Source organism: Dysidea avara, chromosome 10 (assembly GCF_963678975.1).
Source record: "Dysidea avara chromosome 10, odDysAvar1.4, whole genome shotgun sequence".
Lineage (NCBI taxonomy): Eukaryota > Metazoa > Porifera > Demospongiae > Dictyoceratida > Dysideidae > Dysidea > Dysidea avara.
Window position 1 is genome coordinate 14,593,411 of NC_089281.1, and position 27,003 is coordinate 14,620,413.

The 27,003-nt window shown below is 40.7% G+C and overlaps 6 protein-coding genes across 12 annotated transcripts in view; 3 read left to right on the forward strand and 3 right to left on the reverse strand.

Annotated features, from left to right (window-relative positions):
• Positions 1 to 18: 18 nt before the first annotated feature.
• LOC136268523 (eukaryotic translation initiation factor 4B-like) lies at positions 19 to 4,611 on the reverse strand. 4 transcript variants are annotated; one of them, XM_066063887.1, is made up of 8 exons: positions 4,554 to 4,602; positions 4,334 to 4,507; positions 4,085 to 4,284; positions 3,804 to 4,039; positions 1,570 to 2,012; positions 811 to 1,431; positions 216 to 763; positions 19 to 168 (listed from the first exon to the last, which is right to left on the reverse strand). In XM_066063887.1, the coding sequence occupies exons 1-8, from the start codon at positions 4,576 to 4,578 to the stop codon at positions 100 to 102; spliced, it is 2,316 nt and encodes a 771-aa protein (XP_065919959.1). In that variant the 5' UTR covers positions 4,579 to 4,602; the 3' UTR covers positions 19 to 99. The 4 variants fall into 4 exon arrangements, with proteins under 4 accessions (XP_065919959.1, XP_065919958.1, XP_065919957.1 ...); XM_066063886.1 differs by having other exon boundaries at positions 1,462 to 2,012; XM_066063885.1 differs by having other exon boundaries at positions 811 to 2,012; positions 4,563 to 4,611.
• Positions 4,573 to 8,614, forward strand: LOC136268528 (cytoplasmic dynein 1 intermediate chain 2-like). The gene is made up of 14 exons (XM_066063891.1): positions 4,573 to 4,724; positions 5,656 to 5,843; positions 5,892 to 5,995; positions 6,051 to 6,194; positions 6,821 to 7,080; positions 7,130 to 7,246; positions 7,292 to 7,363; positions 7,410 to 7,598; positions 7,648 to 7,781; positions 7,833 to 7,911; positions 7,970 to 8,059; positions 8,108 to 8,260; positions 8,316 to 8,435; positions 8,483 to 8,614. The coding sequence occupies exons 1-14, from the start codon at positions 4,623 to 4,625 to the stop codon at positions 8,561 to 8,563; spliced, it is 1,833 nt and encodes a 610-aa protein (XP_065919963.1). The 5' UTR covers positions 4,573 to 4,622; the 3' UTR covers positions 8,564 to 8,614.
• LOC136268526 (double-stranded RNA-specific editase 1-like) lies at positions 8,501 to 10,670 on the reverse strand. The gene is made up of 2 exons (XM_066063890.1): positions 10,378 to 10,670; positions 8,501 to 10,326 (listed from the first exon to the last, which is right to left on the reverse strand). Exons 1-2 carry the CDS (start codon positions 10,610 to 10,612, stop codon positions 8,648 to 8,650), a joined length of 1,914 nt encoding a protein of 637 aa, XP_065919962.1. The 5' UTR covers positions 10,613 to 10,670; the 3' UTR covers positions 8,501 to 8,647.
• On the forward strand, positions 10,511 to 15,611 carry LOC136268529 (uncharacterized). Its single transcript, XM_066063892.1, has 13 exons — positions 10,511 to 10,739; positions 10,797 to 10,967; positions 11,011 to 11,103; positions 11,230 to 11,313; positions 11,378 to 11,420; positions 11,466 to 11,621; positions 11,672 to 11,830; positions 11,881 to 12,027; positions 14,527 to 14,844; positions 14,897 to 15,055; positions 15,106 to 15,175; positions 15,221 to 15,383; positions 15,430 to 15,611. Exons 1-13 carry the CDS (start codon positions 10,611 to 10,613, stop codon positions 15,565 to 15,567), a joined length of 1,830 nt encoding a protein of 609 aa, XP_065919964.1. The 5' UTR covers positions 10,511 to 10,610; the 3' UTR covers positions 15,568 to 15,611.
• Positions 15,518 to 26,177, reverse strand: LOC136268532 (uncharacterized). Of its 3 annotated transcripts, XM_066063899.1 has the most exons (11): positions 25,991 to 26,177; positions 25,834 to 25,938; positions 25,656 to 25,785; positions 17,414 to 17,542; positions 17,265 to 17,362; positions 17,057 to 17,219; positions 16,744 to 17,009; positions 16,478 to 16,581; positions 15,867 to 16,114; positions 15,714 to 15,824; positions 15,518 to 15,661 (listed from the first exon to the last, which is right to left on the reverse strand). In XM_066063899.1, exons 1-11 carry the CDS (start codon positions 26,132 to 26,134, stop codon positions 15,600 to 15,602), a joined length of 1,560 nt encoding a protein of 519 aa, XP_065919971.1. In that variant the 5' UTR covers positions 26,135 to 26,177; the 3' UTR covers positions 15,518 to 15,599. The 3 variants fall into 3 exon arrangements, with proteins under 3 accessions (XP_065919971.1, XP_065919970.1, XP_065919969.1); XM_066063898.1 differs by having other exon boundaries at positions 15,714 to 16,114; positions 16,478 to 16,578; positions 25,991 to 26,176; XM_066063897.1 differs by having other exon boundaries at positions 15,714 to 16,114; positions 25,991 to 26,176.
• Positions 26,148 to 27,003, forward strand: part of LOC136268535 (spermine synthase-like) — a 5,021-nt gene continuing 4,165 nt past the window's right edge. Inside the window, exons 1-3 of one of the 2 annotated variants that reach the window (XM_066063904.1) lie at positions 26,148 to 26,360; positions 26,408 to 26,486; positions 26,542 to 26,600. In XM_066063904.1, coding sequence (XP_065919976.1) covers positions 26,182 to 26,360; positions 26,408 to 26,486; positions 26,542 to 26,600 — 317 coding nt within the window. In that variant the 5' untranslated portion in view covers positions 26,148 to 26,181. The remainder of the gene's footprint in view (positions 26,361 to 26,407; positions 26,487 to 26,541; positions 26,601 to 27,003) is intronic. The other variant, XM_066063905.1, reaches the window with a different exon arrangement.

Consider the following 27,003-nt stretch of genomic DNA (forward strand, 5'->3'; position numbering starts at 1 on the left):
TTAACTTCAGTACCCGGAAACAATTATAACACGGGATAAATAAACGGGATAAACCACAAATATACGTATTGACAAGAAATAAATTTAAAATTCCTATAGCTATTCGTCTTGTGATGAATGGTCATCTTCTGCCAGTAAGGCTGCAAACTTGCTAGGTTGGCTAAAAACCTGCAACAAAGTTTATCACTATTAGTGCAATGATTCATGCTACTTACTGGAGCATCATCTTGTTTTTCCAGAATACGGGGCTTTCCCTTTAGCCAAGCATTTCCTGTTGATGGTGATGGCTTAGCTTCCTTCACAACTTTCTTTACAGCTTGCTCTTTATCGGTTGCACGTGAAGTAGTACCACGCGAACTATCTCGACGTGCATCACTTCTGGAATCTCCCCGTGAGTCACGGGAATCTCCTCGTGAGTCACGGGAATCTCCTCTTGAATCACGGGAATCTCCTCTTGAGTCACGGGAATCTCCCCGGGAGTCACAGGAATCTCCCCGGGAGTCACGGGAATCCCTCCGAGAGTCACGGGAATCCCTCCGAGAGTCACGGAAATCCCCTCGGGAGTCACTACGAGATTCTCCACGGGAACTTGGTCGGGGTTTGTCTTGCTGCTCTTGTTGACGCCGCAATCTCTCTTCAATTTCTTTTTCTCTAGCTGTCGTATCCACTGGTTTGGCTTTCCCAAATATGGATGATCGGGAAGTATCATCACTATCACTGTTTATGGGACGGCTACGAGGTTGTAGTTGCAACTTTGGCCGTTCTAATGAAACACCATCACATGTACACTAATACAATAAGGCCTCTTACCTTTGGGTGCATCTTCACCTGATCTACTTTCGTCATATCTGGACTCATAACCACCTCGTCTATAGTTGTCTCGGTCTCCTCTCCCTCTATCTGCTCTTCTATAGTCACTATCGCCTCTGTACCCAGTATCACGATCTCCTCTGTAACCAGCATCACGATCTCGTCTGTATCCACTGTCACGGTCTCCCCTGTAACCACTGTCACGATCTCCTCTGTATCCGCCATCACGATATCCTCTGTAGCCAGTATCACGATCCCTTCTATAGTCAGTATCACCATCTCTTCCGTATCCAGGATCACGATCTTCTCCAGTGTCATGGTATTCAGAATCGTGATCTCTTCTATGGTCAGCGTCACCATCTTTCCTGTAATCAGCACTGCGATCTCTCTTGTGGTCAGTATCATTATCCCCATCTTTCCTGTTGTCCACTACACTATTATCTTGCCTTAGATCAACGTCACGTTCTCTTTCTTGCCTGCTATCTACTTCACTGTCTCTCCTATGATCAGTATCACGATCTCCTTTCCTGTTGTCAATATCATTATCTCTCAAATCGGCATCACGATCTCCTCTTCTGAAGTCAGTATCGCGGTCTCCTCTTCTGAAGTCAGTATCTTGATCTCCTCTTCTGAAGTCAGTATCTCGATCTCCTCTTCTGAAGTCGGTATCTCGATCTCCTCTTCTGAAGTCAGTATCTCGATTTCCTCTTCTGAAGTCAGTATCTCGATCTCCTCTTCTGAAGTCGGTATCTCGATCTCCTCTTCTGAAGTCGGTATCTCGATCTCTTCTGAAGTCAGTATCTCGATCTCCTCTTCTGAAGTCAGTATCTCGATCTCCTCTTCTAAAGTCACCATCGCGATCTCCTCTTCTGAAGTCAGTATCTCGATCTCCTCTTCTGAATTCAGTATTGTTATCTCCTCTTCTAAAGCCAGTATCTCGATCTCCTCTTCTGAAGTCAGTATCTCGATCTCCTCTTCTGAAGTCAGTATCACGATCTCCTCTTCTGAAGTCAGTATCACGATCTCCTCTTCTGAAGTCAGTATCACGATCTCCTCTTCTGTAGTCAAAATCGCGGCCTCTTCTACCATAGCCATCACCATCATAATCTCTTCTGTATCCTGGTCCATCTGATGGTCTTCTGTAGTAGTCCCCATCTTGACTACGGCCCCTCTGATCATCTCTGTATCGATATGATCCACTCCTAAAAGATACGATGATGTGAGTATGACTGTGCACACCATTAACAAAATGGAACATCACTCTAGACCACAGATGCATGCGTGTATGCAGACACATTGCACACCACACACATACGTGCATCCACACCCATGCATGCAGCCACACATGCACACACACTACAAACATATCATATACTGAGTTTTTCTGAGCAGGAAAAGAAAATTTCTTTTTTGCAATTTTTCATGAATTGGCAACTATCTATGAAAATGGTCTCCCTCGAAATTAGCAGCTCGATCAAAATGGCTATTGCGTGAGTATTATAAATGCTCTGAAGAAGCAAAACAGTCTTCCTCGAAAAAATCCTGCTTACAGTTTATACTCACATGCATTCCCTGTTTACCCAGGAAGCCAGGCATGAACTTGTAATGCAGTTACATACTGTAAAGCCTACAGTCATCCAAGGACACACATATAGCGCAAAAGTTCAACAGAAATTTTTTTTTCACAAATAACAAACATGTAAATAAAGCATCAGCCTTTCATAAAATTTTACTCATCAAAATACACGATTGTCCACTTCACCAAATTTTTGTAGTTGGAAAGTAATCTTCAGTTATCATACAGTACGATAGTAACTGTATAGTAGGGACCACAAAGCAGTAGGCGTGGCCCACAAAATAACATCACCCAAAAACCAGCCTCAATTTTCCCTGACAATGATGAGGCAATATTGATGAGGTAAAAACTAAGCCCAAACAAGCTTTCAGATTGACCCGAAATGTTTTCAACAAGTTGCTACAGAATTCTTAAAAAATTGTATTCGACGGAATTTCTACTGGCTGAGTAAGTAAGTAAGTAACTGACTGATGCCTTCAGACAAGCGTAACTCGATAATGGCTAAGGCTACGGGCTTGATTTTTTCACTGTTCGACGTTGCTTCGGCCCGACAGGTGCCTTTTGGCATACCGCAGTACGTACAATGCATTCTTCATGGACTTACCAGTGCCCTCCTTTGTGTCCCATTCATCTTTACTGACAGGGAAACTTGCAGGGAAAGGTGTCGATTTGGTGCGGACACGTGATGGCTTCCCTTCTAAACGGAAATCATCAGTATTTTTCATAGTGGCTATTTTGATTGCAGAGATGCTTTTCAAACAGTTCTTGATCTGTATTGCTGTGTAACGGGTTGAACATAGCCGACAGCAAAGCGTAATGGATACTTCACTTTTCAGACAATAATTAATAAAATTGGGGTGCGGCACCATTTCTTTTGGTATGCGTAGATTGTAGAGGTGCTTCCGGAAAGTCGAAATGCTGTATAACAGGTTGAACATAGCTGACAATGGATACTTCACTGTTCAGACGATGATTGATATAGCTGGGGCGCATGGTGCCATTTCAGATGCAGTATGCGTGGGTTCACCAGTCATAATAAAATTGTTTACAGAAAAAAGTTAACAAACAAGTACACGAAAAAATTTGGAATTTTCAACTAGAGTAGGGACCATAAGCACATCGATAAAAAGTACTGAAACAAGTTGCAGTAGTCCATGATATTAAATCACAGTAAAACAATTAGAAGTGTTATATCCCTACTGTGCATTTCTGTTCTTAAGCACAGTAGGGATATAACACTTCTAATTGTTTTACTATGATTTAATATCATGGACTACTGCAACTTGTTTCAGTACTTTTTATCGATGTGCTTATGGTCCCTACCCTAGTTGAAAATTCCAAATTTTTTCGTGTACTTGTAAAGTATATACACTCTTTATATCAACCCCATCACTTAACAGTGCAGCTTAATGCTCACCTTGAGTCTTGAGGTTTCCTCCAATCATTACTGTCAAACTCTGATCGACTACTGCTGCTGCCACGGCGATCAGTCTTTTCATCACCCTCGGCAACATCTAGTCTCACTGGTCTACCACGAAGCTGCTCGTCATTTAATGTCAACGCATCCATAAATGATTGCAAATCTTCGAACTCGGCATAGCCAAATCCCTTCAGACGATTGCTGGGATCTCGAGGTAGCCTTACTGACGTCACCTTTATACATAGTAAACCACAATACAATGTAACATTACATTATACCTTGACACTTCTTCGTTTGAAAAACTCTAGTATGTCATCCTCTTCCACTTCAAATGACAAGTTTCCCATGTACGCGGTGTATGGAGGCTTCGACGGTAGTCTGGACATCTCCACACGAGGCTGGGTTGACGCACGAGGAGCGGTGGGTAACGCTCTGCGGTCTACTTGCTTGGTCGGTTCTTGCCAACTAATACCAACATCTATTCTGACCGCGTAAACAACTGTTACTCTGCAAAAATAGCTCCTTACCATCGCTGTCAACATCTTCACTAGCGTCCGCCCAGCTAGTGGTACGCTGCGGGGCGGGAAAAGCAGAGCCAGAACTGTCAGCTAGAAACTCCGTCAAGGCCACTGTTTTAGCCTTTGTCTTTTTCTTTTTCTTCCCACCACCAACAGTAACGGGCGAGTCCATTTTGTTATTACCTACCAAATTTATTTCATAGCGAATAAGATAACTGTTAACACAAACCTGTCCTACCTTCTTCTGTAGCCATGCTTGTTGTGCACGTGACCAGCGTAAATAGCGATTGTGGTATTAATGGCTGACAGAAAAGCGGAGTTGGAGAAGAAGCGCCAGAAGCTCGAGGAGCTAAAGAAAGCACGCGAGCAGAAGAAGAAAGAGACACATGATAAAGAATTGGTAATGGATGTTTTATTCTAATACATTTACTCAGTAGAGATGGTCGATTGTTGTGTGTCAAGTTTTCAGTATGTCACTCTCCGAATTTACGGTCATTAGTTTACTCTCTTGTCTCTAGTGGGATAGTATACAGTGCGTGTAGTACTGGATATCAACTGATTATTATGTGAAAGTATGAGAAAGCTATAGTATGAGTACTAGAAGTGCAACATGGACTCAGTACCTTGGGGGTACTATGGGGTATATTACCAAGTAACTATCTATGGAAGTGATACAGACAATACGTACGCCTTGTTAATAATTGAATGATTTTAGTAGCTACTCATAACTATGCCTAGATGTATGCTGAAAAAATCTTTACCAAACTGGTAGCATTTCACATGGATGTGATAGATTAAAACCACGACTTGTGAGAATCACACAGGCTCTTCCTATCTACATACACTCTCCAGTGCCTGTTTTAGTTGATAATGGATTAGAAGACTACTTGCCTTTAATAGCTAAGTGACATGCATCTTAGCTATTAAACTTTTTAATTTCAGTACAGTGCTACAGTGTGTGTAATGTTGTGCTATCCATAGAATATGGGCTACCATACAGCGTAATAATTTGACAGGGGAATTTTTGACGAATTCACCATTGTCAAATATTTACAAGGAAAATTTTGACTTCAGTATTCTAATTAACCAGTCAGGTGAGCTTTGACAGGAAAAATTTGACGGATTGCAACAATTTGCCAAATTCGTCAAAAATTTCCCCGTTAAATTATTACGCAGTATCACCGGGGTGCTAACATGTGACATGAAGAATGACTAGAATGATATCTGGTGTTTGACAGCAATAAAAGCACTTCTTGTCACATTTTACATTTAGTATGCAAGTAGTGTAGACAAATACAGACCCTGAGGGTATACATTCAATTACATAACAGGTGACAGGTCAGCCTGATGATACAAGATCAAAGGAGCGAGAGGATGTTGACCAACTAGTGAGCTCTTTGATTGGACCAACTAACACTGCTTCTGAGCAACCTAGTAATGTGTTGCCAGCAGCAACCACTGGTGATACTACTAAAGTTGCTACGGAAACTAAAGAAAATCAAGTGTTGTCAAGGAAAAGGTAGGTGGGCAATATATAGATTGTGCTGATCGCATGATTCGACCATAGGAAACCTGTCAAGTTAGTTATAGACCAATTGAGTGGTGTTAATATTCGTCCAGTTGAATTAGAGGTGTACACTAAATGTGTTCAGACTGATTTGACTCTAGAGGGTGTGTTACGTGTGCATGTGAATCCATTATCATTACTATGATGGTTTCACCCTAGACTCTATAGTAAAGGGAGCAGAGGAGGCAATGGTTGTCATGCCATCTGATGGTCCACCAACAGCAGAACCAGTGGAGCAGCCTGAGGAGGGGGCAGAAGTCCCAGAGGGGGTGAGGCAGAGTGAAGAACAGGTGGATGAAACAAGTATGCATTGATTAACTGTGTCGTACTTAACAGCCTGTGTCGTACTTAACAGCCTGTGTTAATGTTGCCCACCTTGTACCTTAATATTATAATTTTACTGTTGTGTTCTAATCCTGTAACCCATCACAACCCTATGACAATGACATGTAACTAATGGCACCTTAATGTGCGTATGTACACAGAGCAGTAAACTGTGTACATACTGCAAGACTTATAAAAATGTAATGCCAAGTTGAGAAGTAATTTCATAGGCACTGTCCTATACCATACACAAAACACCCATCACACCCCTTCCCATGGTCCAGAGACAGCCGTTCACACAGCATAATCACTATGGTGGTGTGCGATTGTTCAATCAAGCATGATGCCATGTACTGAAGTTTTTGTTTTACACATCTGCATTAGCAGTCTGAAGTCATCCTATAATGACCTCTGTGCTTGACTAGTTACACTGGAGCTAGGATGTAATGTGTTTAACAGAAGGGCCCTGGGACATGTATGACATGGATTTCTTGAGATGAATGATGATGCATGACCAGCCTCCTAGAAAAGAGTAATATATAGCTAGTTATCAGTAGGATGACATGTATAGCTATTATCTTTGCTATTTGATGCCCCTCTTGTAGCAAAAGAGTTGACAGAAGAGGAACGAGCAGCTGTGATGTCTTCGGATGAATTTTGTCGCTTCCTGTCAAGAGCATCACTTGTCATGGAAAGAGCATTAACTGATCAAAGTGACATCATGTTTGACTGTTACCTTGATGATGGAGATAGGGAACATGCAGCTGATAAATGCCTTGGGGCACAAGTGATTCGTAGAAATGTATTTTGTGATGAGAAACTGTGTAAAGGGCGTGTTGCCATGGATACTCACTGGTCACCACATGTAAGCATAGAGCATGTTTAGTTTACTGTTACATCACTGGTTACCGTAGCACCCCGAATTGCTGCTGGCATCGTTTAACGGTGGAGAGAATGATAGTGATGGGTTGGCACTTGTGTGGAATGTTAACTTTCGTAAAGACACACCTGACTACATTTTCCATAGCCAGGTATGGTGGGATTGTGTGATCCAGTAATGATGTCATTGTATCCAGAGTCCTGTTGTCTCAACGACATTTGCTAAGTTTCATCCAAGTTATTTGATTGGTGGAACTCTGAGTGGACAGGTGGGTGTGGCGTAGTAGTCTCAGTTACTACACATATGGCGAACAGGTGATATTATGGGATATGCGTAGTAATCGACGGATACCAGTTCAAAGGTCACCCTTGTCCTCACAAGCACACACACACCCAGTATACTGCGTTAGTGTGGTTGGCACAGAGAATGCTCACAATTTGATAACAATTTCCTCTGATGGTAAACTTTGTTCTTGGAGTTTGGACATGTTGTCTCAACCACAGGTTTGCTACTGGTCTAGCCACACACCCTTATTATAGCCCCTCCTTTTAGGAGAGTATGGAGTTGCAGAGTAAGCAGGCCCGACCGATAGCTGTGTCCTGCATGAACTTTGCACCAAATGATGTGAACCGTTTTGTGATTGGCAGCCAAGAGTGTGTGGCATATCAAGCTGTAAGACATGGCAGGTAGGCATTATTTTGAATTAACAGTACTGATTGTTTCACATTGTTAAACAGCAAGCCAGGAATGGTGAACTTGTTTGAAGGCCATGCTGGACCAATAACTGGAATATCCTGTCATACAAGTTCTGCACAGGTGAGGGGTGTGGCTGATTGATCATGGGATCATAGCATTTCATATTAAATATGCATAGTTGGACTTGTCTCATTTGTTTCTCACATCATCATTTGACTGGACTGTTAAATTGTGGAGTAGCAAGCAACAATCTGATGTGGTATCTTCAGTAAGTAATGAGCATTAATAAGAACACTTTAATTTAGTTTCTATTTAGAGCAAGTCAGCTAGTATTCAACCATTGTTCTCATTTGAGTGTATGAGTGACTACGTGTATGATGTGCAGTGGTCCCCTACCCACCCTTCTGTGTTTGGTTGTGTCAATGGTATGGGCCAGTTACAATTGTGGGACATCAACACAGAATCTGAGGTATGTAGGCGTGCGGGTGACAGCTATTGTGTATTGAAGTCACTGCTCTTATCAGGTCCCTGTGGTTGTTGAAAATGTTGGTGCTACCCTTAATGCTATGGAATTCACTGTGGATGGCAAAATGGTCGTCATCGGTGATGCTAAGGGTCAAGTACACATCTATGAATTAGGAGAGGTGGGTAAATCCCATTAATTACTCCAACATGACTATCGTCATTACAGAGCTTATATCAACCATCATCAGATGAAGCAGTTAAACTAACTCGTACACTTAAGGAATTACAACAAGATGAACAGCAATGATATGTGTGTATATAAAAACAACAAAATTGAGTTATCAGCAACGTACATTAATATATATTTTTCCTCCTACATAAGTCAATGTTCCTAGTTTGCAGTAAGATAATCATCAACATAGAAATTGTCAACTTCTAAAGGCTTCGATGCCCAGGGCCCCCAAAGTGGTTCAAAATGGGCTACAAATTTCTTGTTAGCATTCCAGTAATCAGCATCAAGAGACTTCATATCATGGTAGTTGCAGAACTTCCTAATGTCACGAGAATCAACACTATCTGGTTTCTCAATCACAGGAGGCTCTTCCTCACCATCCTCGTTAACAACAGGTTTTGCTGTTGCCTGTTTTTTGCTAACAATCAACTCTTTGGCATGTTCCATGGCTTTGGGTGATGCTACTGTATCCCATAGTGACAAGAAACGTTCAAACAACATTTGTTTAGACAATCGTGAAGGACTCTGGTCGTCTTGCTTGCCTGTAGTGCAGCGTATCTTCTCGGGCAAGGGATCACCCCAACTCCAGTTGATACTTGTAGAACTCATTTTGCCAGTAACACGAGGTAGGGGGTCTGAAATGCTCATTAGCAAAGGGAGCCTGGGCATGTAACCCTCTGGAAGACCTTGTGTGGCACTGACTCGGTCATACAATGCTCGTGTTATGTGCTCCTTGCTGAACAAACTGCCAACAATGACGGAATCAAGGTAGATTGGCTCTAACAGAAGTGATAACAGACCACCTTGCAGTCCCATTGTGTTCCACCTAGCAATCTTATCACTGCAAGACATTGTGTAGAGCCTCTCACCGTTCACTACTCCATCCATTGTCTGTACTACAGATGGTGCAAGTACAGTGCCCTCCCCAGCTTCTATCTTGCATCTTGACATGCCACGAGACCGGCGGCCAGGATGGCTATCCAAGGAACAGGATTCATCGCTAGGTGAGAATAAACGAGCATCACCACATGGTGCTGTACTAATGTACATGTGAAACGTAACCCCAGGGCGTACAGCATACTTGCCACTGTAATCAACTCTCTGCAATATGGATGCATCTTCACAACTTCGTGAACACAGTTCAAGTTGAGAGTAGAGGAATCGCAAGAAAGCTCTTCGAGTAACCACCTCAGCATGACTATCTTGAAGAGTCAAACCGTTAGCACTAATGTATTCACCTGTAATACATTTGGAACCTGTTCCCATGGCAACCACCTCACCACCAACATCGGGCTGAACTACACCCATCCCAGTGGAGCCTCGGAACATTACTATGGCAGCAGTGACACGTCTTTCTGAGCCTGTGTTGCCATCCAATAATTCCAACAACTTTCCCTCACTGAGCTGAGCTACACGATTAGCTAAAATCTTATTGGTGGATGACTCCTCAGATGAGCCCGCAGCTAATTGGTCGTCAACAACAACATAAGTGTTATCTAATACTCTGAGCGTGTTCACTGCAGCATTATATTTAGCTATCTTCTTGGTGCTCCCCTTGCCAATGAAATCCCAGCCTCTAACTTTGCAGACACATATGAACTCATGAGTGACACCATCAGGACAGTTATCACTGGTGTTTTGGAACACTGCTCCGGAATATTTTTCCATTACCAAGGAAACTGGGTGTTTGGTGGTTACATTGGCTGAAGGGTCTGGTCTTTTCTTCTTCTTTGGAACGGACTCGCCCTGCTCCGTATTCTCCCGTTTTACTGTGGAATCAGCTTGTTGTTCTGAACTCTGCGGCTCGGCGGCGGCGGGGGAATCGTCGTCTTCCGTGCCTGCATAGAGCACACGTGATGCAACATTCACGCACAACCTTTCACACTAACCTAATTCTTCCTTGCCCAACTTCAAATTTAAATTATACAATCGGTTTAGCGCTTCCGCAGCTGCTGCGCGCTTTGCATCCTTCTTGTTTCGAGCAACTCCAATAAATTCTTGTCCGAGCAAAATGCACGCACACACAAATTTCTTGCTATGGGGCGGTCCGGTCTCCTCACGAAAGTCGTACTCGACGTTGCGATGGTACGAGGAGAGCACTGTAAGAGGATTACTTCCCGACATGAGGACTATTGATTACTGCACCACAAAATTCAGTTTGGAGCTCTGCAAAATGTCGGATACTAAGAGAGAAGCGGAATGTATAGCGGAACTAATTGAGGGTAGTTCTTTGTTAAAGGCCAGAAAAACTGTACGTGTATAGTAATAATAAATGGATGAGCTAGTAGTGATGTTACTAATTGTATAGGGTAACCCTCACTTTCGCTTTTTCAGTCTGTCCCCGGACTTGAAGCGCCTTAGCTGGGGTACCGCTAGTAATAAAGCTGCTGAGAAGACTGTTAACATAACAGAAATTACAGAGTTAAAATATGGTCAGGTTACGGCTGTGTTCCAGAAGAGCAAGCTACCTGAATATGAGGTACTTTACTAGTTATTGGTATCACGTGACATGTTCTTTGCAGGCCTTTTCCTTTTCAGCAATGTACTCAGACAAGTCACTGGACATTGTGTGTGCTAATCGTGAAGAATTTGATGTGTGGACATATGCGCTGCAGGTGGGATACTAGTCTTGCGTGGCCAGACCGCTTTTTTTCCGTATATTGGGTGGGGAAAAAAGCGGTCTGGCCACGCGAGACTAGTGGGATACATGGTGTTGTTTTTCATATCATTTGTCCCCTCAGGCTTTGCTCAAAGGCTTTGATGATGTAGAAGCTGTAAAGCAGGCAGGTACGAGAGCATCTCGGACAGTCCCTAGCACTTTAGTGGTAAGGTTGTTAGATCACCATAAGTATGTGTTAGTGGTAACATTTAGTGGTAACATTATTTCAGATGGAGAAGAGTGGTATAAAAACTAGACTATCAGTGAAGCAGAGTAAGTGTTGCTGCCGTTGTGTATGAGTATCATGTGATCTGATAGATGCTTGTGACATGTACTCATGTGGGGGAGGTTATCGAGGGATGCTGGGTCATGGTGAAGAAGAGATGGAGAGAATACCTCGTGTGATTAATGCTCTGCTTGGAAGGAATATAATTTACATTGTGTGTGGTGTAGCCCATACCATAGCACTGAGCGGTGTGTTGTGTTGTGTGTGCGTGTTCTAATTATGTGACCATTTATTGTAGACAGTGGTGAAGTGTTCAGTTGGGGCTCTGGTCGCTATGGGAGACTGGGTCAGGGACACTTGAGGGATCGGTTCTCACCTCTAATGATTGACACTCCATTACGAGGCCTTGATGTTGTCCAAGTTGCTTGCCATGAGTTTCATTCTGCTGCACTGTGTGGTGAGCTAGCCCCACCCCTTTACCAGCCCTGTCCACCCTACATTCCGCAGATACTGGAGAGCTGTATACATGGGGTAAGGCTGGACCTCATCTTGGCTACTCAGTGTCAGCTAATAAGCAGCTGGAGCCAAGATTAGTGGAACAGCTTAAGGGAAAGATGATCAAACATGTTGGTTGTGGAGCTTTGCACACTATTGGTGAGTATCAGTTATTTATGGGAGGTAGGGAATTTCTAGCTGTTGGAGATGACTTGAAAACAACATAGCAGGCCTTATAAACTACCAGGAATGGTGTATCTTCTCGAGTTGAAAAGGGGCGTATCCCCTTTGTACACAAGCAAAAATTTAGAACAGCCTCAAGGCTTTGTGTAGAGGATTTGCGTATGAAAACATGATAGACAAACTTAAGAAGGTATGTACGTATGTACGTATATTGTGATTTGCTCAGATTGCACTTCCTTAGCAATACACGACAACATAATTGATGAGTTACAAAATAATTGGTCAATTACAAAATATGTTTAATGTACTGCTTGTATTGTTACAAAACAAGACAAGAATGCATGCTGTGTGTTAGTTCATTAATTCAAGGGATAGTATTTACTGGGTGCCTGGTTTTTAGAAGTAGAACAGCTTGTTTTGTAACTACAAGCAGTACAAATGTATTCTGTAATTCACCAATTATTTCATACTCATCGATTGTGTTGCTATGCATTGCTAAGGAAATGCAACTCTTAACATTATGCACAGATATCTACTATTCTTCTCAACTGTTTTATAGTTTGTCATCGTTTCATATGCAAATACAAATATATGGCTGCTCCAAAAGGGATATTCCCCTTTCAAATCCATTCCTGGGTGGTATCAGTGACTGGCCACACACCCTTTCAAGTAAACACAACAAAAACTGAGAGCTATCCTTGAATATAGTGTGTAAACAGCTCTTATTCAGCGTGCCCCCATGTTGTCAGTTGAGCATGGTACATACATTGCATGCACAAATATTTCATGGATTGATGTGGAGAGATTAAGGAGAAGAGAATATGAGAGGGCTCAAGAATCCCGTGCCCCCATGTTGTCAGTTGAGCATGGTACATACATTGCATGCACAAATATTTCATGGATTGATGTGGAGAGATTAAGGAGAAGAGAATATGAGAGGGCTCAAGAATCAAAGACATAACTGTTTGCACTCTATATATATTCGCTAGGCACAGAGAGTGACTGTGCTACAATGACCAGCAAAGAACACACTTGTAAGAAGGGAAAGACACTTAATATTCGTATGGGGGAGAGCTAGTATCTAACTGGAATACTGCCATTCAGCAAACACTCAGTCAGCAGACTAAATGCTTGACTTTATCAATAACAATTGACTTTTCTCTATCACCAATAGGATGTAGTTATAAGTGTTATTATTCAAAAGTGAACTTGCCACAGTGATTTTGTACACAGAATACTGAGGTGTTCTCCCCCTTATACATGTAGAAACATGATGTTTCAACGAAGACCACTGTCTGTCGCTGTCCAAGGGGTCAACACATTCCAGCTTTTAATAAAGGTTTATACTGAATGACACCCAATAATTCAAGTGTTAACTACTGATCCTATAGCTGCTACCATATGTGTATCTAGCATGTCTTCTAGATCAGGCTCTCCCCACAATGCTTTTAGCATCTGTCTAGTTTTCTGTAGTTCATAGCTTGTTTGCTCACTTGGATATTGGACAGACATGCAGACATGTGGTTTTCCATGCGGGCACATGGTTTTCCATGCAGCCAAATGCCTAGACATGTACCTGGTTTAGAAACTGGTGTATATATAAGCCACAAATGAAAGGGAATGTCCAAACCATGACATTGAACCATGATTTCTGGGTGTGCACACTTCAGTATTGACTGTGGTGTCCATCCTATAAACACAAGTTAAGAAGAGAAAACCTAGTGAAGCCATGCTTCAAATAATTTACTGGACCTGTATGGCTCCAGTAGTTAAGGTGTTTAACTTTGACAAAAAAAGAAGAAATGTTTGTTGCAATCATGTTTATGCCAGCTGCATGCAAAGCCATATACATCAAAGTACCCACAAGTCTTTTATTGAGAAAGAAAAGTTCAATTAGGGATCATAGAAATAAAGAAGTAGTGAAACAAGGTTGCCTACACCTGCAGATAGGCTTAGCTTATGCACTTGAAAGTACTGTGATGATCAGGGCTGGGTGCAAACAAGTGAAATTTTTAAAGTTAAAGCACCATTCACAACTTACCAAGATGAACTAGTGTTCATATGAATACAAACTATTCAAATGGTTGTCCCACCCCTAAATTTGACACCATCTTGATTTTGTTTAGCCCACACTGGCTTTGTTGCACTGTTATTACACAGTATAATGTCATTAATACACTGTAATATCACCATTTCCAGGGGTGTAGGAAGATATTTAACTTATGGGTGCCCAGTGGTAAAGCTGAAGGCCAAAAAAGAAAAGTGTCGAGAGTGACTGCTTTATTAGAGTCATTGACTGTTCTATTAGAATATCCTCGAGAATATCTCGATCTTTTCAGTAATATATAGTACACTGTGCTGACACCCGTTAGTTACGCCACTGGAAATATTTATGGGTGCCCAAGCACCCATGCTTCCTACGCCCCTGATTTCACAGGATCAGAGTCTATACATGTATTAATGTCTTCGTTACAGTATGTACCGACACTGGATTGGTGTTTTCATTTGGACAGAACAGATATGGTCAATTGGGATTGGGGCAATCCCCTGCAGTAACCATGCCAACAGAAGTGTCGGGGATATCTGATGCATGTAAAGTGTGTTGTGGTCGATACCACTCAGCAGCCTTAATGTCTAGTGGAAAGCTGTTCATGTGGGGCTGGGGAGAGAGAGGCCAGTTAGCTCAAGAGGACCAGTACAATAGACACACCCCTAGTATTGTAAAGCCCCTTGAGGAGGATCATGTGATCTCTGATGTCAGTTGTGGAGACGGACACACTGTAGCACTATCAGGTTAGCCGAGTGGATCAAAATTAATGATCTCCCATAATGGATATTATCATAGCCAATGGGATTGTGTTTTGCTGGGGAGACAATACAGGTGGACAGTTAGGATTGAATAGTAATCTACAGGAATATAATCATCCCAAAGCAGTGGTCACACCCCCTGGGGCTAATATCATCATGGTAGCATGTGGAGCTACCTTTACTGCAGCATTAGCAGGTACACACACCATACTATGTGGGTCACATGATGCATAATGTGTATTATAGCCTCAGGCAAAGTGTACACATGGGGACTTGGTGCTACAGGCCAGTTGGGTCATGGTGACACCAAGAACAGGTTGGTATGCATCATGTTGAACACATTATTAACAATTTTTAATAGGAGTATACCAACAGAGGTTGAGGCATTAGCTGATAAACATGTAAAGTTGATAGCTTGTGGGGCAGACCACATGTGCTGTACTGTGATACATTCTTGGGTACCAGACAAAGAAGCAGAGTCTTGTATGGCTTGTAACAGGGAATTCACCTTTGCTAAACGACGGGTAAGTCTGCTTTGTTATTGTGCTGATGATCATGTGATCCCTACAGCATCACTGTCGGAGATGTGGGGGTGTATATTGTGGGGCATGTACTACAAAGAGATATCCTTTACTCAGTCTTGGCTTTAGTGACCCAGTTCGTGTGTGTGACAAATGTTACAGTAATTTAAATGCTTTGAACAAATAATAATTATTGCAATACAAAAAAAATATTATTTATTACTCCTTTGATTTAAACTTGTTCTTTTTCTTGCGACGATTTGTGGAAGGTGACTCACTTCCTACAAGATCACATCTATGAAACCACAATAATAATAAAATTATAGAGCTAACCTTGTGAAGCAGCATTAGTAGTGGTTGGCATGGTAACATGTTCATCTGTTTGTAGGCTTGTATCCTTAGTGGAGATCATGTGATCTTCAGTGATGTTCACATGATCCTCAGGCATGGTTATGTGATCCCCAGGTGTGATTATGTGATCCTCAGTGGAAGTCACATGATCTTCAGGTGTGGTGATGTGATCTTCCATAAGGCTCACATGATCCATGTGTGTCGTCAAAGATTCAGTTGTCAGATTGTCAGTAACATCGCTCATTTGAGCTGAAGTTGTCACGAAGTTGCTATCAACAGTTACTATATCATTATCAGTGATGTCATCATCTGTTGGGTCATGGATCACATGATCTTCACTTTGATCCTCATCACGATTGGTTTGATCAATTTCAGTAGGTGACCTACACAATGTACATAACATGCTGTATACTAATAATAGCCCCTTCACTATAGTAAGTACTGCACCAAATTCTAAAATGCTTTCAACGTGGATAAAAATAAAATTAATTCTGAGTGACTATTATATAAGTTACCAGGCTGTATTTTTGTCATTTGGCGAGGAATTTAAAAATACGTCAAGAAGCTTCATTACGTTAAAATACGAGACTATTCATCATGTTATTGAAACCTCCTTTTCACCAACTGCTCTATTATAAATCCTCAGGGTTCATGTACCCGGTGATACAAAAATCATGTCACGAGTTTAGTGATCAAAAATAGATTGACTATTCTAATATAAGCATTAACTACATTTAGTTACTAACTTGAAATGTTTCTTTCTTCTTCGGGGCTTCTCTGGGATATTTGATGGATCATGTGACTCAGTAGCCAATACCTCATCAGTTAATTTCCTCTGCTCCAGCAACTGCTGCCAAAACACCACAATTAGGTATGCACATGGTACCCCAATAAGGTGTTATGACATGCATATTACTATAACACTACACAATAAGGTGTACACTACACTACAGTACAATACACACTAGTGTACACACCATACCAGTTCACAACACTATATACATACTCTAACCTCATTAGGAGCAAATTCTTGATGTAATTGAGAGAAGTCTTTCTTTGTCCTAGCCACCACTAGTGGCTTATTAATAGACTTCTTGAGGTCCTTCTTTCGTCTTGGAGGTGGTGTGGGTTCATCAACCACCTCTGGTTGTTTAATGTCAGTTGTTGAGTCATCTGAGTCTTCTGATTCCTCCGAGTGGTCTTCATGACTGGTAGTGGAGGGGTGTGGTCCTGCGCTTTGTATCAATGCCTTTGACACGACATTAGCAGCAACTATTGCTGTGGAAACCAGTTGTAATCAAATGGGTCATTATGAAAACTTGTACCTGGAGGAGGCTCGTCTTGCCGTACTGTTAGATTGTTATAGCAACCATCACAAACACGCTCAGGCTTATAGCTAGAATCAGTCACGTGTACTCGCTGCCGTAGCTCCACACGATTCTGTGAACAGTTGGAACATACCACCTTGCCACATTGCCGGCAATGATGCTACGTGTGATAACCATAGTAACAACATCACATGTTTACCAATACCTTTCTAATAAATGTTGAGAATTTCTGCTGACATTGCATACAAGCTGTTGTCATGGCATCAGGTACCCAGACTGCTCTTACAAGCAGTGGATCATTATCTAATTAATGTGCACCATATTTCAAAGCTAGTAATAACACTTGCAACATACCTTTACCCTGAGAAGCCTTACCAATATTCTTACGTAGGTTAGCTATCCAATTATTCTTGTCTGCAATTGAGTTGGCAAATACATGAAATGATTTGTCTGTGTGATTGAGTTGAAATGCCATTTCTTCTTCTGTAGGTAAAATGTTATAAAACAATTAAACCATACTTCATGCTATACACATCATACTAACTAGACTACACCACACCACACCACACACAAACACACACAGACAAGTGTGTTCACTCGTGCATGTGTGTGTACACACAAAAAGCAAAACAATGCCTCTACATAGCAGCTGAGTAACACACATATTACTGCCCACTGGGATGATTGTGCACCACTCGAGCACTAATGCCTGTGCAGACAAATTCTCCTGGGACAGGACTAGTAATAAGAAAGGAGGACCATCCAAGTATCACAGATAGAGGCCACAGAACATGAAGTTCACAATGACCCCAATACTGCTAAGTGAGATAAGACAGTAGGGGCATTTCTTGCTCAGGGAAGCAACAACAGCAACCAGGTATGTGACTACCACATCACCTGGCTATACTGTGTACATGCACTAATGGACTAAAGTTAGTGGAGTACTATTATGGCTTTATTCTATGATCCCTACTATAGAAGTAACTAGGAAATTTCATTAGTAAACTCACTGATGCCAGGCTAATCAGCATACAAATTGTATGAGTATAAAGAACTTAAGGGATCATGGAAAAAAGTAGAGAAACAAGGGAGGTTGCCTACACCTAGATATACCAGTTAAAAATTTAATCCTGTATTTTCACAATCCTTAATTAAAATTCTTAATTTGTGATCAAGTCTGACAAAATCAGTCTTATAGCTGGAAAATACATGTGGTTGCTTAATATTGTGCATATCCATTTCTGTGTAACCTATAACAATTCTGTAAGTTTCAGGAAAATCTCCATAAATTTTGTACATAAGTGGTGAAAATGTTAAATAGTTATCATGTTGACAGAAAAAGTTATTGATTTTCAAACTTTGAAATTATGGTCAAAATTTGACAGGCTATAAGACTGATTTTGTCAGACTGGGAACATTTTTTCCCATATACTTGTTTGTTTACCTTTTTGTAACATTATTATGACTGGTGAACCCATGCATACCGCATCAAAAGAAAGGATTTGTTTATTAGTTTTACTGTGCAAAAATCATACATGATTATATAACTCGATATAAACAGAAAACTGGATTTGATTTAAAAAAAACAACATTGAGAATGCACAATACTTTTGCCAATTTACATTGGTGGCTACAAACAAGTATATATCAAGAAGCATTCATCCGATCGCTTAGAAAAACAGATAGTAGCAGCAGCTCAGTGGTTAAGGATTTTGGTTTTCAATATGGAGGTCCCTGATTTGAATGTTTGTAAGTTTTTTGTTGTTGACATTTTTCATACACCATTTTTATTCTGCAGTGACTGTTCTATTAGAGAATCTCAATCAGCAACTGTCTTCCTTCTTCATATAACAATGTATAAAAGGCCATAACTTGGCCGTACTTCGTCGTATCGACTTTCTCTTGGTGTTATGTTGCTTCTCGCATGATGGCGATTCAGTTGATATATAGATTTCACACGATTAAATCAATGTCGGACAAGCACAATGACAATATGAATGCAAAAGGATGCACAATGACAATATGAATGCAAAAGGATGCACAATGATTTGTAGTGAGTGCGTTCCTTGTTGTATGTTGAAAATTTATGCGGTTATGTAGCTTATCTATTCCTTAATCAAAGGTCACAAGGGATAAAGTGCGATCATCTTCTTTGTTGTAGGATGGTGCCATGGTAATGTTTTTGACTGAACACGCACCCCCAACCATCAATTACTGACTTGAAAGTGTTACGCATTGCTTTCAGCGGTGTTCAGCTTGTTTTACAGAGTTACAAATGAAGAACAGTAGGAGAAGCGCCTCTACAATCAATCCAGTCACCACAGAAAATAGACAATTCCCATTTTCAAATGCAGGGAAGCTATTATGCTACCACAAATTGACACCTTGGGCTGTCAGCAAAAAGAAATGGAACATAAAGGAGGACAAAGATAAGTCCATGATGCGTGCATTGTATGTGCTGTCCAAAAGCCATCGAGTTACCCTTGTCTGAAGGCATCAGGCCAGTCAGTAGAAATTTTATAGCAATCTATTGGTAGGGTTGTCCTTTTGGGCTTGGTTATACCAAGAGTTCATAATATTATAGGGGGGAGAGTATCCTACTGCAGTATAGCCTGTACAAATGCTGAATCGTGAAGTTATGATGCAATACCTATAGTCACCTTTAATGTGTTAGTTGGTCAGGCTTTAGCCTAAAGCTACAAATATTGTTGTAGGGTGGCTTCAATAAGCAAATCATTGGAGGTATCATCAACACTCAGTATAGCCTGTACAAACGTGTGAATCATGAAGTAATGATGGAAGAATTTCAGTAAAACACTGGTTTCTCTAGGATATGACTTTAATACTTTGAAGTAGGATACTCTCCCCCCTATAATATTATGAACTCTTGGTTATACCAAGAGTTCATAATATAAAAAGAGAGGAGAGTGTCCTACTGCAGTATAGCCTGTACAAACACAAATTTCAAAGTTATGGTGCAATACCTATAGTCACTTTCAATGTGCTAGTTGGTCAGGTCTCTACTCAACATTAATTAAGTTTCAATGACTGTTGTAGTTATGGCTTCAATAAGCAGTCCACTGATGACATTGTCAGCGCTCCTTAACACTTTATGTGTTGAGATGATATCCTAAAGTAATCAAAGTTTTACTGTATTACTTCGAGATACATGTTTGTACAGGCTATACTGAAGTAGGACACTCTCCTCTTTTTATATTATGAACTCTTGGTTATACCAAGGCACCAGGGTGGTATTGTGGTTTTTGGGTGGTATTTTTGGCTGGGAAAACCCAAACCTTCATGATCCCTAATGTACAGTACTATTGCACGTAGTGCAAGAGTTCATAATACAAACTCTTGATTGTTAAGAGTAAATACTCTTGATTGTACTGTATGAAATAAAACTGTTACCTTTGTAAACACTAAACAGTGTAGTGTCAATTTTTTACTAGACAACAAAAAAAAAGGCTAAGATTCTCTTGCTAGCCAAGATATTTGTACAAAAGCAGACATTCAACACAACAAAGAGCAAAAGTAAGTCTGTAATGCAAGAGTACATGAATAGTCTCAAGCCCAAATAAAATCTAACTTATATACACAAAAATATCAAATAAGTGAATTAAATGGAGCCCATACAAAGTACTGTTTATTGTACACTTGATAACAAAGAGTTCAATGGTTGACAAAAACTCTAATAGAACAGTCGCTTCTAGGGTTCTAATTGTGCTACTGCATATATACTGTATAATCAGAAATTTATGAATAAAAAAAATTTCCAAAAAAATGTTTACTCCCATATATTTCAAAAAATTTCCCCCGAAAATCATCAGGTACTAGTCTATATCTGCTCATGCGCTGTCTATCAAGCATGTGGGCGGCTGGAGACGAGACCAGTACTAACGTGCAAAACCAGACGTGGATTCACAATTTTGTCACGCGTGTTGTAATGGCTGTGCCACATGATCGTGATGCATTGTTTACAATGGAATCTGCTATTCGTGGATACCACATTTATAAAGATATCTGGACCAGTACAGTAGGAGAACAGCTAGATCATCACCGTGAAGCTGATAATATCTACAATATGTATGCAGTTTCTGTTATAAAACCAGGTATTGGAGTAGTGTGCCACATCCCTAGACGAATCTCTACTCCTTGTAACCTTTTTATACCAAGGGAAGTTTCCATTGCCCTACCAGATCTAACAGATAAAGCCGGGTGTACTACTAAAATAGAGCTGGAAGATTCCATTTGGGTATGATTTGGTAGGTCAACCTTACTGATAACTGACAAAGAAACTTTACTATCTCCCGGTTTCTCCCTAACTGATAAACACATCAATTTTGCTCAACACCCTAAGTTTTTTTCTACATTGCAGCAATACAAGTCATTGCCAACCAAGCTACAAACAGGCTTACAAATAATCCACTGCTGTGCTTGCCATTGGGTCACAGCATTTAAGCAGAATCCCAGTGGTGATGTTATGATTTACGATTCATAGATGACATAGTCAAAACCATGATTACAAACATATTTGAAGCTCCTAAGATAAGAATGGCTCGTGTGCAAAAGCAGTCAGCAGGTTCTAACAATTGTGGGTTGTTTGCAATAGCAACATGTAGTATGGCAATATAAAATCCAAGCCAAATTGTGTTTGATGAAGAGAAGATGAGGTCATCTTGTTGATTGTTTTGAAAGGAAGAGCATGACTAGCTTTCCTGTTATGGATTAGTGAATGTACTTTAAGCTTATCAAGTTATAAACATTTAGACAATTAGCATAACTTTGTTATAGCCATGATTATCATCAAGAGTAACACTTTCATAATATTTGTCATTGATAAAGTATGAGCATCACATTTAATGCATGCGTCTACAAAAGGTCCAACTTAAGGATTTTAATCACTTGCGCAAGATGACATTGCATTTGAGTAGGCTACCACCTCAAATTGTCTGCTTTATACTACCCAGAACAAGAACTTAGTAGAGATCCTCCCAAAAGTGACAAGCACCACCTAAAGTTCCACATTTAAAAATCATCCAGAGACATCTTACACAACGAAAATGACAGCATTAAAAACAACGTACAGTAGACCACACTGGTATTAATTATGTGCCAGTCAGCTCTTGGATCATGGAAAGAGAAGGCAACAAAACGGGTTGAAATAACTGCATTGGATGATAAGCGCCAGATCACTCTGGTGTTGGGTGTGACAAAGAGTGGAAAGTATTTGCCAGTAATTTATGCTGGGAAGACAAGCAAGTGCATTCCTAAAGTGAATACGTAACTTGCACTCAGAATTACTGGGCAAATGAAGTCACCACATTGTAGTACATTGATGAAATCCTGCTGCCATACGCTAACAAGACCAGGAAAGAGTTAAACCTCCCCACCAATCACAGTTGTCTCGTGATCTTTGATAGATTCAAGGCACACTGTTTTACAAGTGCTCAAAGAAAATCACATACTTGTGGCTCCAGTTCCAGATATCTCCGAAAACAAGTCTGTGAAGCAGTTTCTAAGAGGAGAGATTCATGATTGATATACTAGCCAGAATTGTAGCCAGATTAACACCAGCGAAAAGATACAACTAGTAGACCTACATCTAACCATAGTGAAGCCACTGAGTGCTGCTTGGATTATTAGGCGGTCAGATCATTTGCGACTTCACCCTGAATTTGCCATCAATGGTTTTCGCAGAGCTGGACTGTTGTGAATCTTTATAGCTAACTCAAATTAGCCAAAACTAGTTATTTCAATGCCAATTTATAACCAAACTGCCTGGAATCTCTACAACGGATTTGACATCAAAAGCAAATTGAACCTTGAGTTCCTAGAAGTCAGAAGGATTTACTTTCACTTTCGTGTTTCCACGCTGCTTAACATAATACATCCTTAGCAGAAGCGATCTGGCATAGCAATAGGTCCCCTGTGTTTAGCTAGCAAACTAACACCATGGTGCTGAATAAGTCCTTCAGCAGTAGCCATCACAATTGCAGTGTTAATAACAGCCCCGTTTTTCTGCAACTCTGTCACATACAACTGCATCTGAGCACCTAGTTCCTTTCCAATAAGGGCCTACCTCGCTTCTTGGGTGGCAATTCTTCTACTTCTAGTAATTCGTCATTCTTCCTTTTGGCTAACTCCCTGAGATAGTTTTCTTTCCAGGCGAACAAAGTGCTAGGTGAAAGAGTTCGCTCCATTTCACGATCGATCTTTGCGAAGTATCGAATTGTAGACATAATTCTGTACCCAGCAGAGCTCTCTTCTTCCAAATTCTACCTTTTCCATTGGAGTGAAAAACTGGTAGCTACCACGATGTCTTGCCTTACTGACATCACTGTTTTCATCGTCATTAGCCACACGTGAACTGCTCTCCAGCATCTTTGTACGAACGGCTGAGTTAGCAGCCTGTATAGCTGATGATGACATCAATGTAGTTAAAGGACCATCATTTTTCAGTAGGATACAATCAAACTTCTCAGTTTTCTTCACTTCAACTCTTTTAAAATATTTTAGAATAACCATTTCTTAAATTGACAAAATACGAAATTTTATTTTTGAAAATGGCCTGTTTTTTTCATAATTTTCGTAGATTAATTCTTTTGGTTATATGGTATCACAATGTTTCAAAAAATCACCACAAGCTGGTTTCTGGCCAATATTTGTTGGTAGGAAGATCACTAGTATAAGTTCATTTCACAAGTACTACTAGACTGATGTTACAAGCATGACCGGCAAACTCATCATACAGTACGATAGTACTGTATAGTAGGGACCACAAAGGTGTGGACGTGGCCCATGAAAAAACATCACCAAAAAATCAGCCTCACTTTTCCCTGACAACGATGAAGCAGTATTGGTTAGGTAAAACCTAAGCCCAAACAAGCCTTCAGATCGACCTGAAATACTTTCAACAAAATTTTTATTAAACAGAATTTTCTAGTGACTGACTGATTGATGCCTTCAGACAAGCATAACTCAATAACGGTTAAGGCTACGGGCTTGATTTTTTCACTGTTTACGTTGCTTCAGCCCGAGAGGTGCCTTTTGGCATACCATAGTACGTACAAGGCCTTCTTTATGGACTTACCAGTGTCTTCCTATTTGCTGACAGTAAAGTGTCGATTTGACGGTAGCACGTGATGGCTTCCTTTTACCCGTTACACAGTATTACGAATCAAGAACTGCTCAAAAACCACCTCTGCAATCAAAGTAGCCACTATGAAAAATACGGATGATTTTCGTTGCAAAGATCATAATTGATAGCTGGGGCGTGTGGCACCGTTTCTTTCTTTTGATGCAGTATGCGTGGGTTCACTGTACCAGTCATACTAATTTTATTTTACAAAAAAATGTTAACAAACAAGTACACAATTTTTTTGGAATTTTCTACTAGAGCAGGGACCATAACACATTGATAAAAAGTAATGAAACAAGCTGGAGTAGTGCATGATATCAAATCACAGTATAACAATAAGAAGTGTTACATCCCTACTGTGCTCTTCCATTATGGCATCTTGAACAGAGTAGGGATATAACACTGCTTATTGTTTTACTGTGATTTAATATTGTGCACTACTCCAGGTTGTTTCAGTACTTTTAATCGATGTGTTATGGTCCCTACTCTAGTTGAAAATTCCTAATTTTTTTGTGTGCATTTGTTTAAGTGTCTGATGTTGTCTACCACTATAATCCCAAAACTACAAACCTTGATAGCTACTGTGGGGGGTAACACGTCACATATTATTACTTTTCACAGCAATATAACACATATATATTTTTGCCAAAAAGTAAGTAATAATATTACCTTTGCATTGTAACGAAATAATAACTTATCTTCTGACAACAATCATCTTGTATACCACATACACTACCCTACAATCCTTGCTACAGCCAATACAGGAAGCCAGCACAAGAAACTATTCTAATAGATATTAAGCTAATCACATGACCTTTACATTTCATGACCATTAGAAGTGTTGACTGGCTAAACATGACTAACATGAATTGGACACATGTCAATGTGTAACTAGAACAAGTTCTAGTAGCAACGAGTAATAACCAATATTTTAACTTTTAAAACGACTCCAACCAATTCTTGGACGCTAAGCAAATTCAGAAATGGTGCAAACCATGGAGTTGGTCACAAATGCTTACAGTGCTCTCACACTACAGCTGGTATACTAGACAGTGTTAATACTTTCCTGGCCCCACATACAAGAGCATTGTAAACACTATCATTAGGTAGTACTATACACTCTATACCACTCAAGGGTTACTTGGCAACAGCAATTGTCAGAATCCTGTTGTGGATCCAGCAATTCCATTTATATAAATTTCCAAATAGAATCAGCAACACTGCATGCAGTTTCAAAGCCAGACTAACATTTTTTTTGGAAATCGGAATTAGGACAATTTAAAAGCTATAAAACATGCAGGTAGCAAAATTAGTCTTGCGTGTCTTTTATTTCAGGGTGGTGTTTATGAATTATAAGCACCAAGGGGAAGCTGTTTGAATCCACAATATATACCAGTCTCTATAACTACGTGCTTGTGTATACAATAAATACTACACTATATATACACTACACACCTAGTTGCATGTCACCAGGTCCATAGTCAATCGATGGTAGGAAATGACACGTGTCGCTGACTGACATTTGAGACAATGGCAGGATGTGCTGGTTACCATAGCGATTCTTGGGTAATATGCACCCATACACCTAATGATCACTATGGTACAATGCATACTACCACTTTCAATTATTCACCAAAACATCGTTGAACAAAAAGAACTGACGCTTCTTTGGTCCTTTACGACACACCTTCACAAGTGCCCCTTCCCTTACAAACACTCTGCCTGGGATCTGCAGTATCTATTGTCACGTGATACAGAGCATAGTAAATATTCTAATTAATGCCTCCTACCTCTCCTCCGGCAAACTTGTTCTGGATTTCTTGGATCTTACCAACATTGAACTCTGATTCAGCCAAATGTTGTTCCACCTCTGATACTGAACCAAAGGCTGCGCTGACGTGCTTCGGCTGTTTCTTTTTAAAGAGCGATGTCATTTTTTACACACGCCCACTTCTATGTATTGCACGTGCCCCTTATAATAATGGCGTTGACGCATACCATACTGCAATTCAACCTGGAAGAGCGCGCATCTGCAGCAGCTTATAGCGCTCTCAATGAAATAGAACAAATTCTCTTACGTCATGGTTTACAGGGACGGGTAACGGAGACATTTCGAGCCAATGCTAAGCCGTTGCTAATGTTTCTGAGTGATGGTGGAAGGTAAGCAAACCCCCATGTTATCGGGTGCGTCTATAAGTTTCAAACAGCAGGTTTACAGCGGAGGCGTACGATAATGGACTAGTTTGTGTAGATATTGTGCAACCGAAGGAAAACCCGCTAATTAAAGTAAGTACCATTACACTTGATTATTAGCCACGCGCGCCCCCTCGTGACGCTGTAGGATTTGACCGCGGTGGAGACCGCCATCAGTGAAGCCATAGTAGCCACCATATCTCAATGGTAAGTGACATTTTATTAAATAATTCAACATGATTATGATATTTGGGGTGAAGTTTATTTAAGCTTAGGCAGTGGCTGGTTACTGAACCGAAAGCGGTTCAATAGGCTGTACCAGCTATTGAACCAACAGCTACTAAAACGAAAACACACACACACATACAAACCTCACCTGGGGCTCGAGCCCTGGGCCACCAGTGTCTTTGGCCTGTGTGCTAACCACTGTGCTGCTGCTAGCTACCCACTCCTCTACTTTTCTATCTTATAAATGTGACTTAAGAAGAATGTAACCTAAAGATGAAGAAGAAACCAAAGCTGAACCTGACTCTAACCCTAACGCTAATACTTGTTGCGTGCCCTAAAGTCGTATACTCGGGGCATACCAACCCTAACATACAACTAGTTG

What these genes read in the sequence shown, in the direction of transcription:
- LOC136268528 (XM_066063891.1), top strand. Translation starts at nt 4,623, where the DNA reads ATGGCTGACAGAAAAGCGGAGTTGGAGAAGAAGCGCCAGAAGCTCGAG. An exon ending in GTGGAACTCTGAGTGGACAG is followed by an intron (nt 7,364 to 7,409) that starts GTGGGTGTGGCG and finishes TATGGCGAACAG; the next exon opens with GTGATATTATGGGATATGCG. An exon ending in CAAGCTGTAAGACATGGCAG is followed by an intron (nt 7,782 to 7,832) that starts GTAGGCATTATT and finishes ATTGTTAAACAG; the next exon opens with CAAGCCAGGAATGGTGAACT.
- LOC136268526 (XM_066063890.1), bottom strand. Translation starts at nt 10,612, where the DNA reads ATGTCGGGAAGTAATCCTCTTACAGTGCTCTCCTCGTACCATCGCAAC. An exon ending in GTTGGGCAAGGAAGAATTAG is followed by an intron (nt 10,327 to 10,377) that starts GTTAGTGTGAAA and finishes TGCTCTATGCAG; the next exon opens with GCACGGAAGACGACGATTCC.
- LOC136268529 (XM_066063892.1), top strand. Translation starts at nt 10,611, where the DNA reads ATGAGGACTATTGATTACTGCACCACAAAATTCAGTTTGGAGCTCTGC. An exon ending in TCATTCTGCTGCACTGTGTG is followed by an intron (nt 11,831 to 11,880) that starts GTGAGCTAGCCC and finishes TACATTCCGCAG; the next exon opens with ATACTGGAGAGCTGTATACA. An exon ending in CTTTACTGCAGCATTAGCAG is followed by an intron (nt 15,056 to 15,105) that starts GTACACACACCA and finishes TGTGTATTATAG; the next exon opens with CCTCAGGCAAAGTGTACACA.
- LOC136268523 (XM_066063884.1), bottom strand. Translation starts at nt 4,578, where the DNA reads ATGGCTACAGAAGAAGGTAGGACAG. An exon ending in TGAAGATGTTGACAGCGATG is followed by an intron (nt 4,285 to 4,333) that starts GTAAGGAGCTAT and finishes CGGTCAGAATAG; the next exon opens with ATGTTGGTATTAGTTGGCAA. An exon ending in AGGAAACCTCAAGACTCAAG is followed by an intron (nt 2,013 to 3,803) that starts GTGAGCATTAAG and finishes CGTATCTTTTAG; the next exon opens with GAGTGGATCATATCGATACA.
- LOC136268532 (XM_066063897.1), bottom strand. Translation starts at nt 26,134, where the DNA reads ATGACATCGCTCTTTAAAAAGAAACAGCCGAAGCACGTCAGCGCAGCC. An exon ending in TAAGGCTTCTCAGGGTAAAG is followed by an intron (nt 17,363 to 17,413) that starts GTATGTTGCAAG and finishes CACATTAATTAG; the next exon opens with ATAATGATCCACTGCTTGTA. An exon ending in AAGAATTTGCTCCTAATGAG is followed by an intron (nt 16,582 to 16,743) that starts GTTAGAGTATGT and finishes GTGTTTTGGCAG; the next exon opens with CAGTTGCTGGAGCAGAGGAA.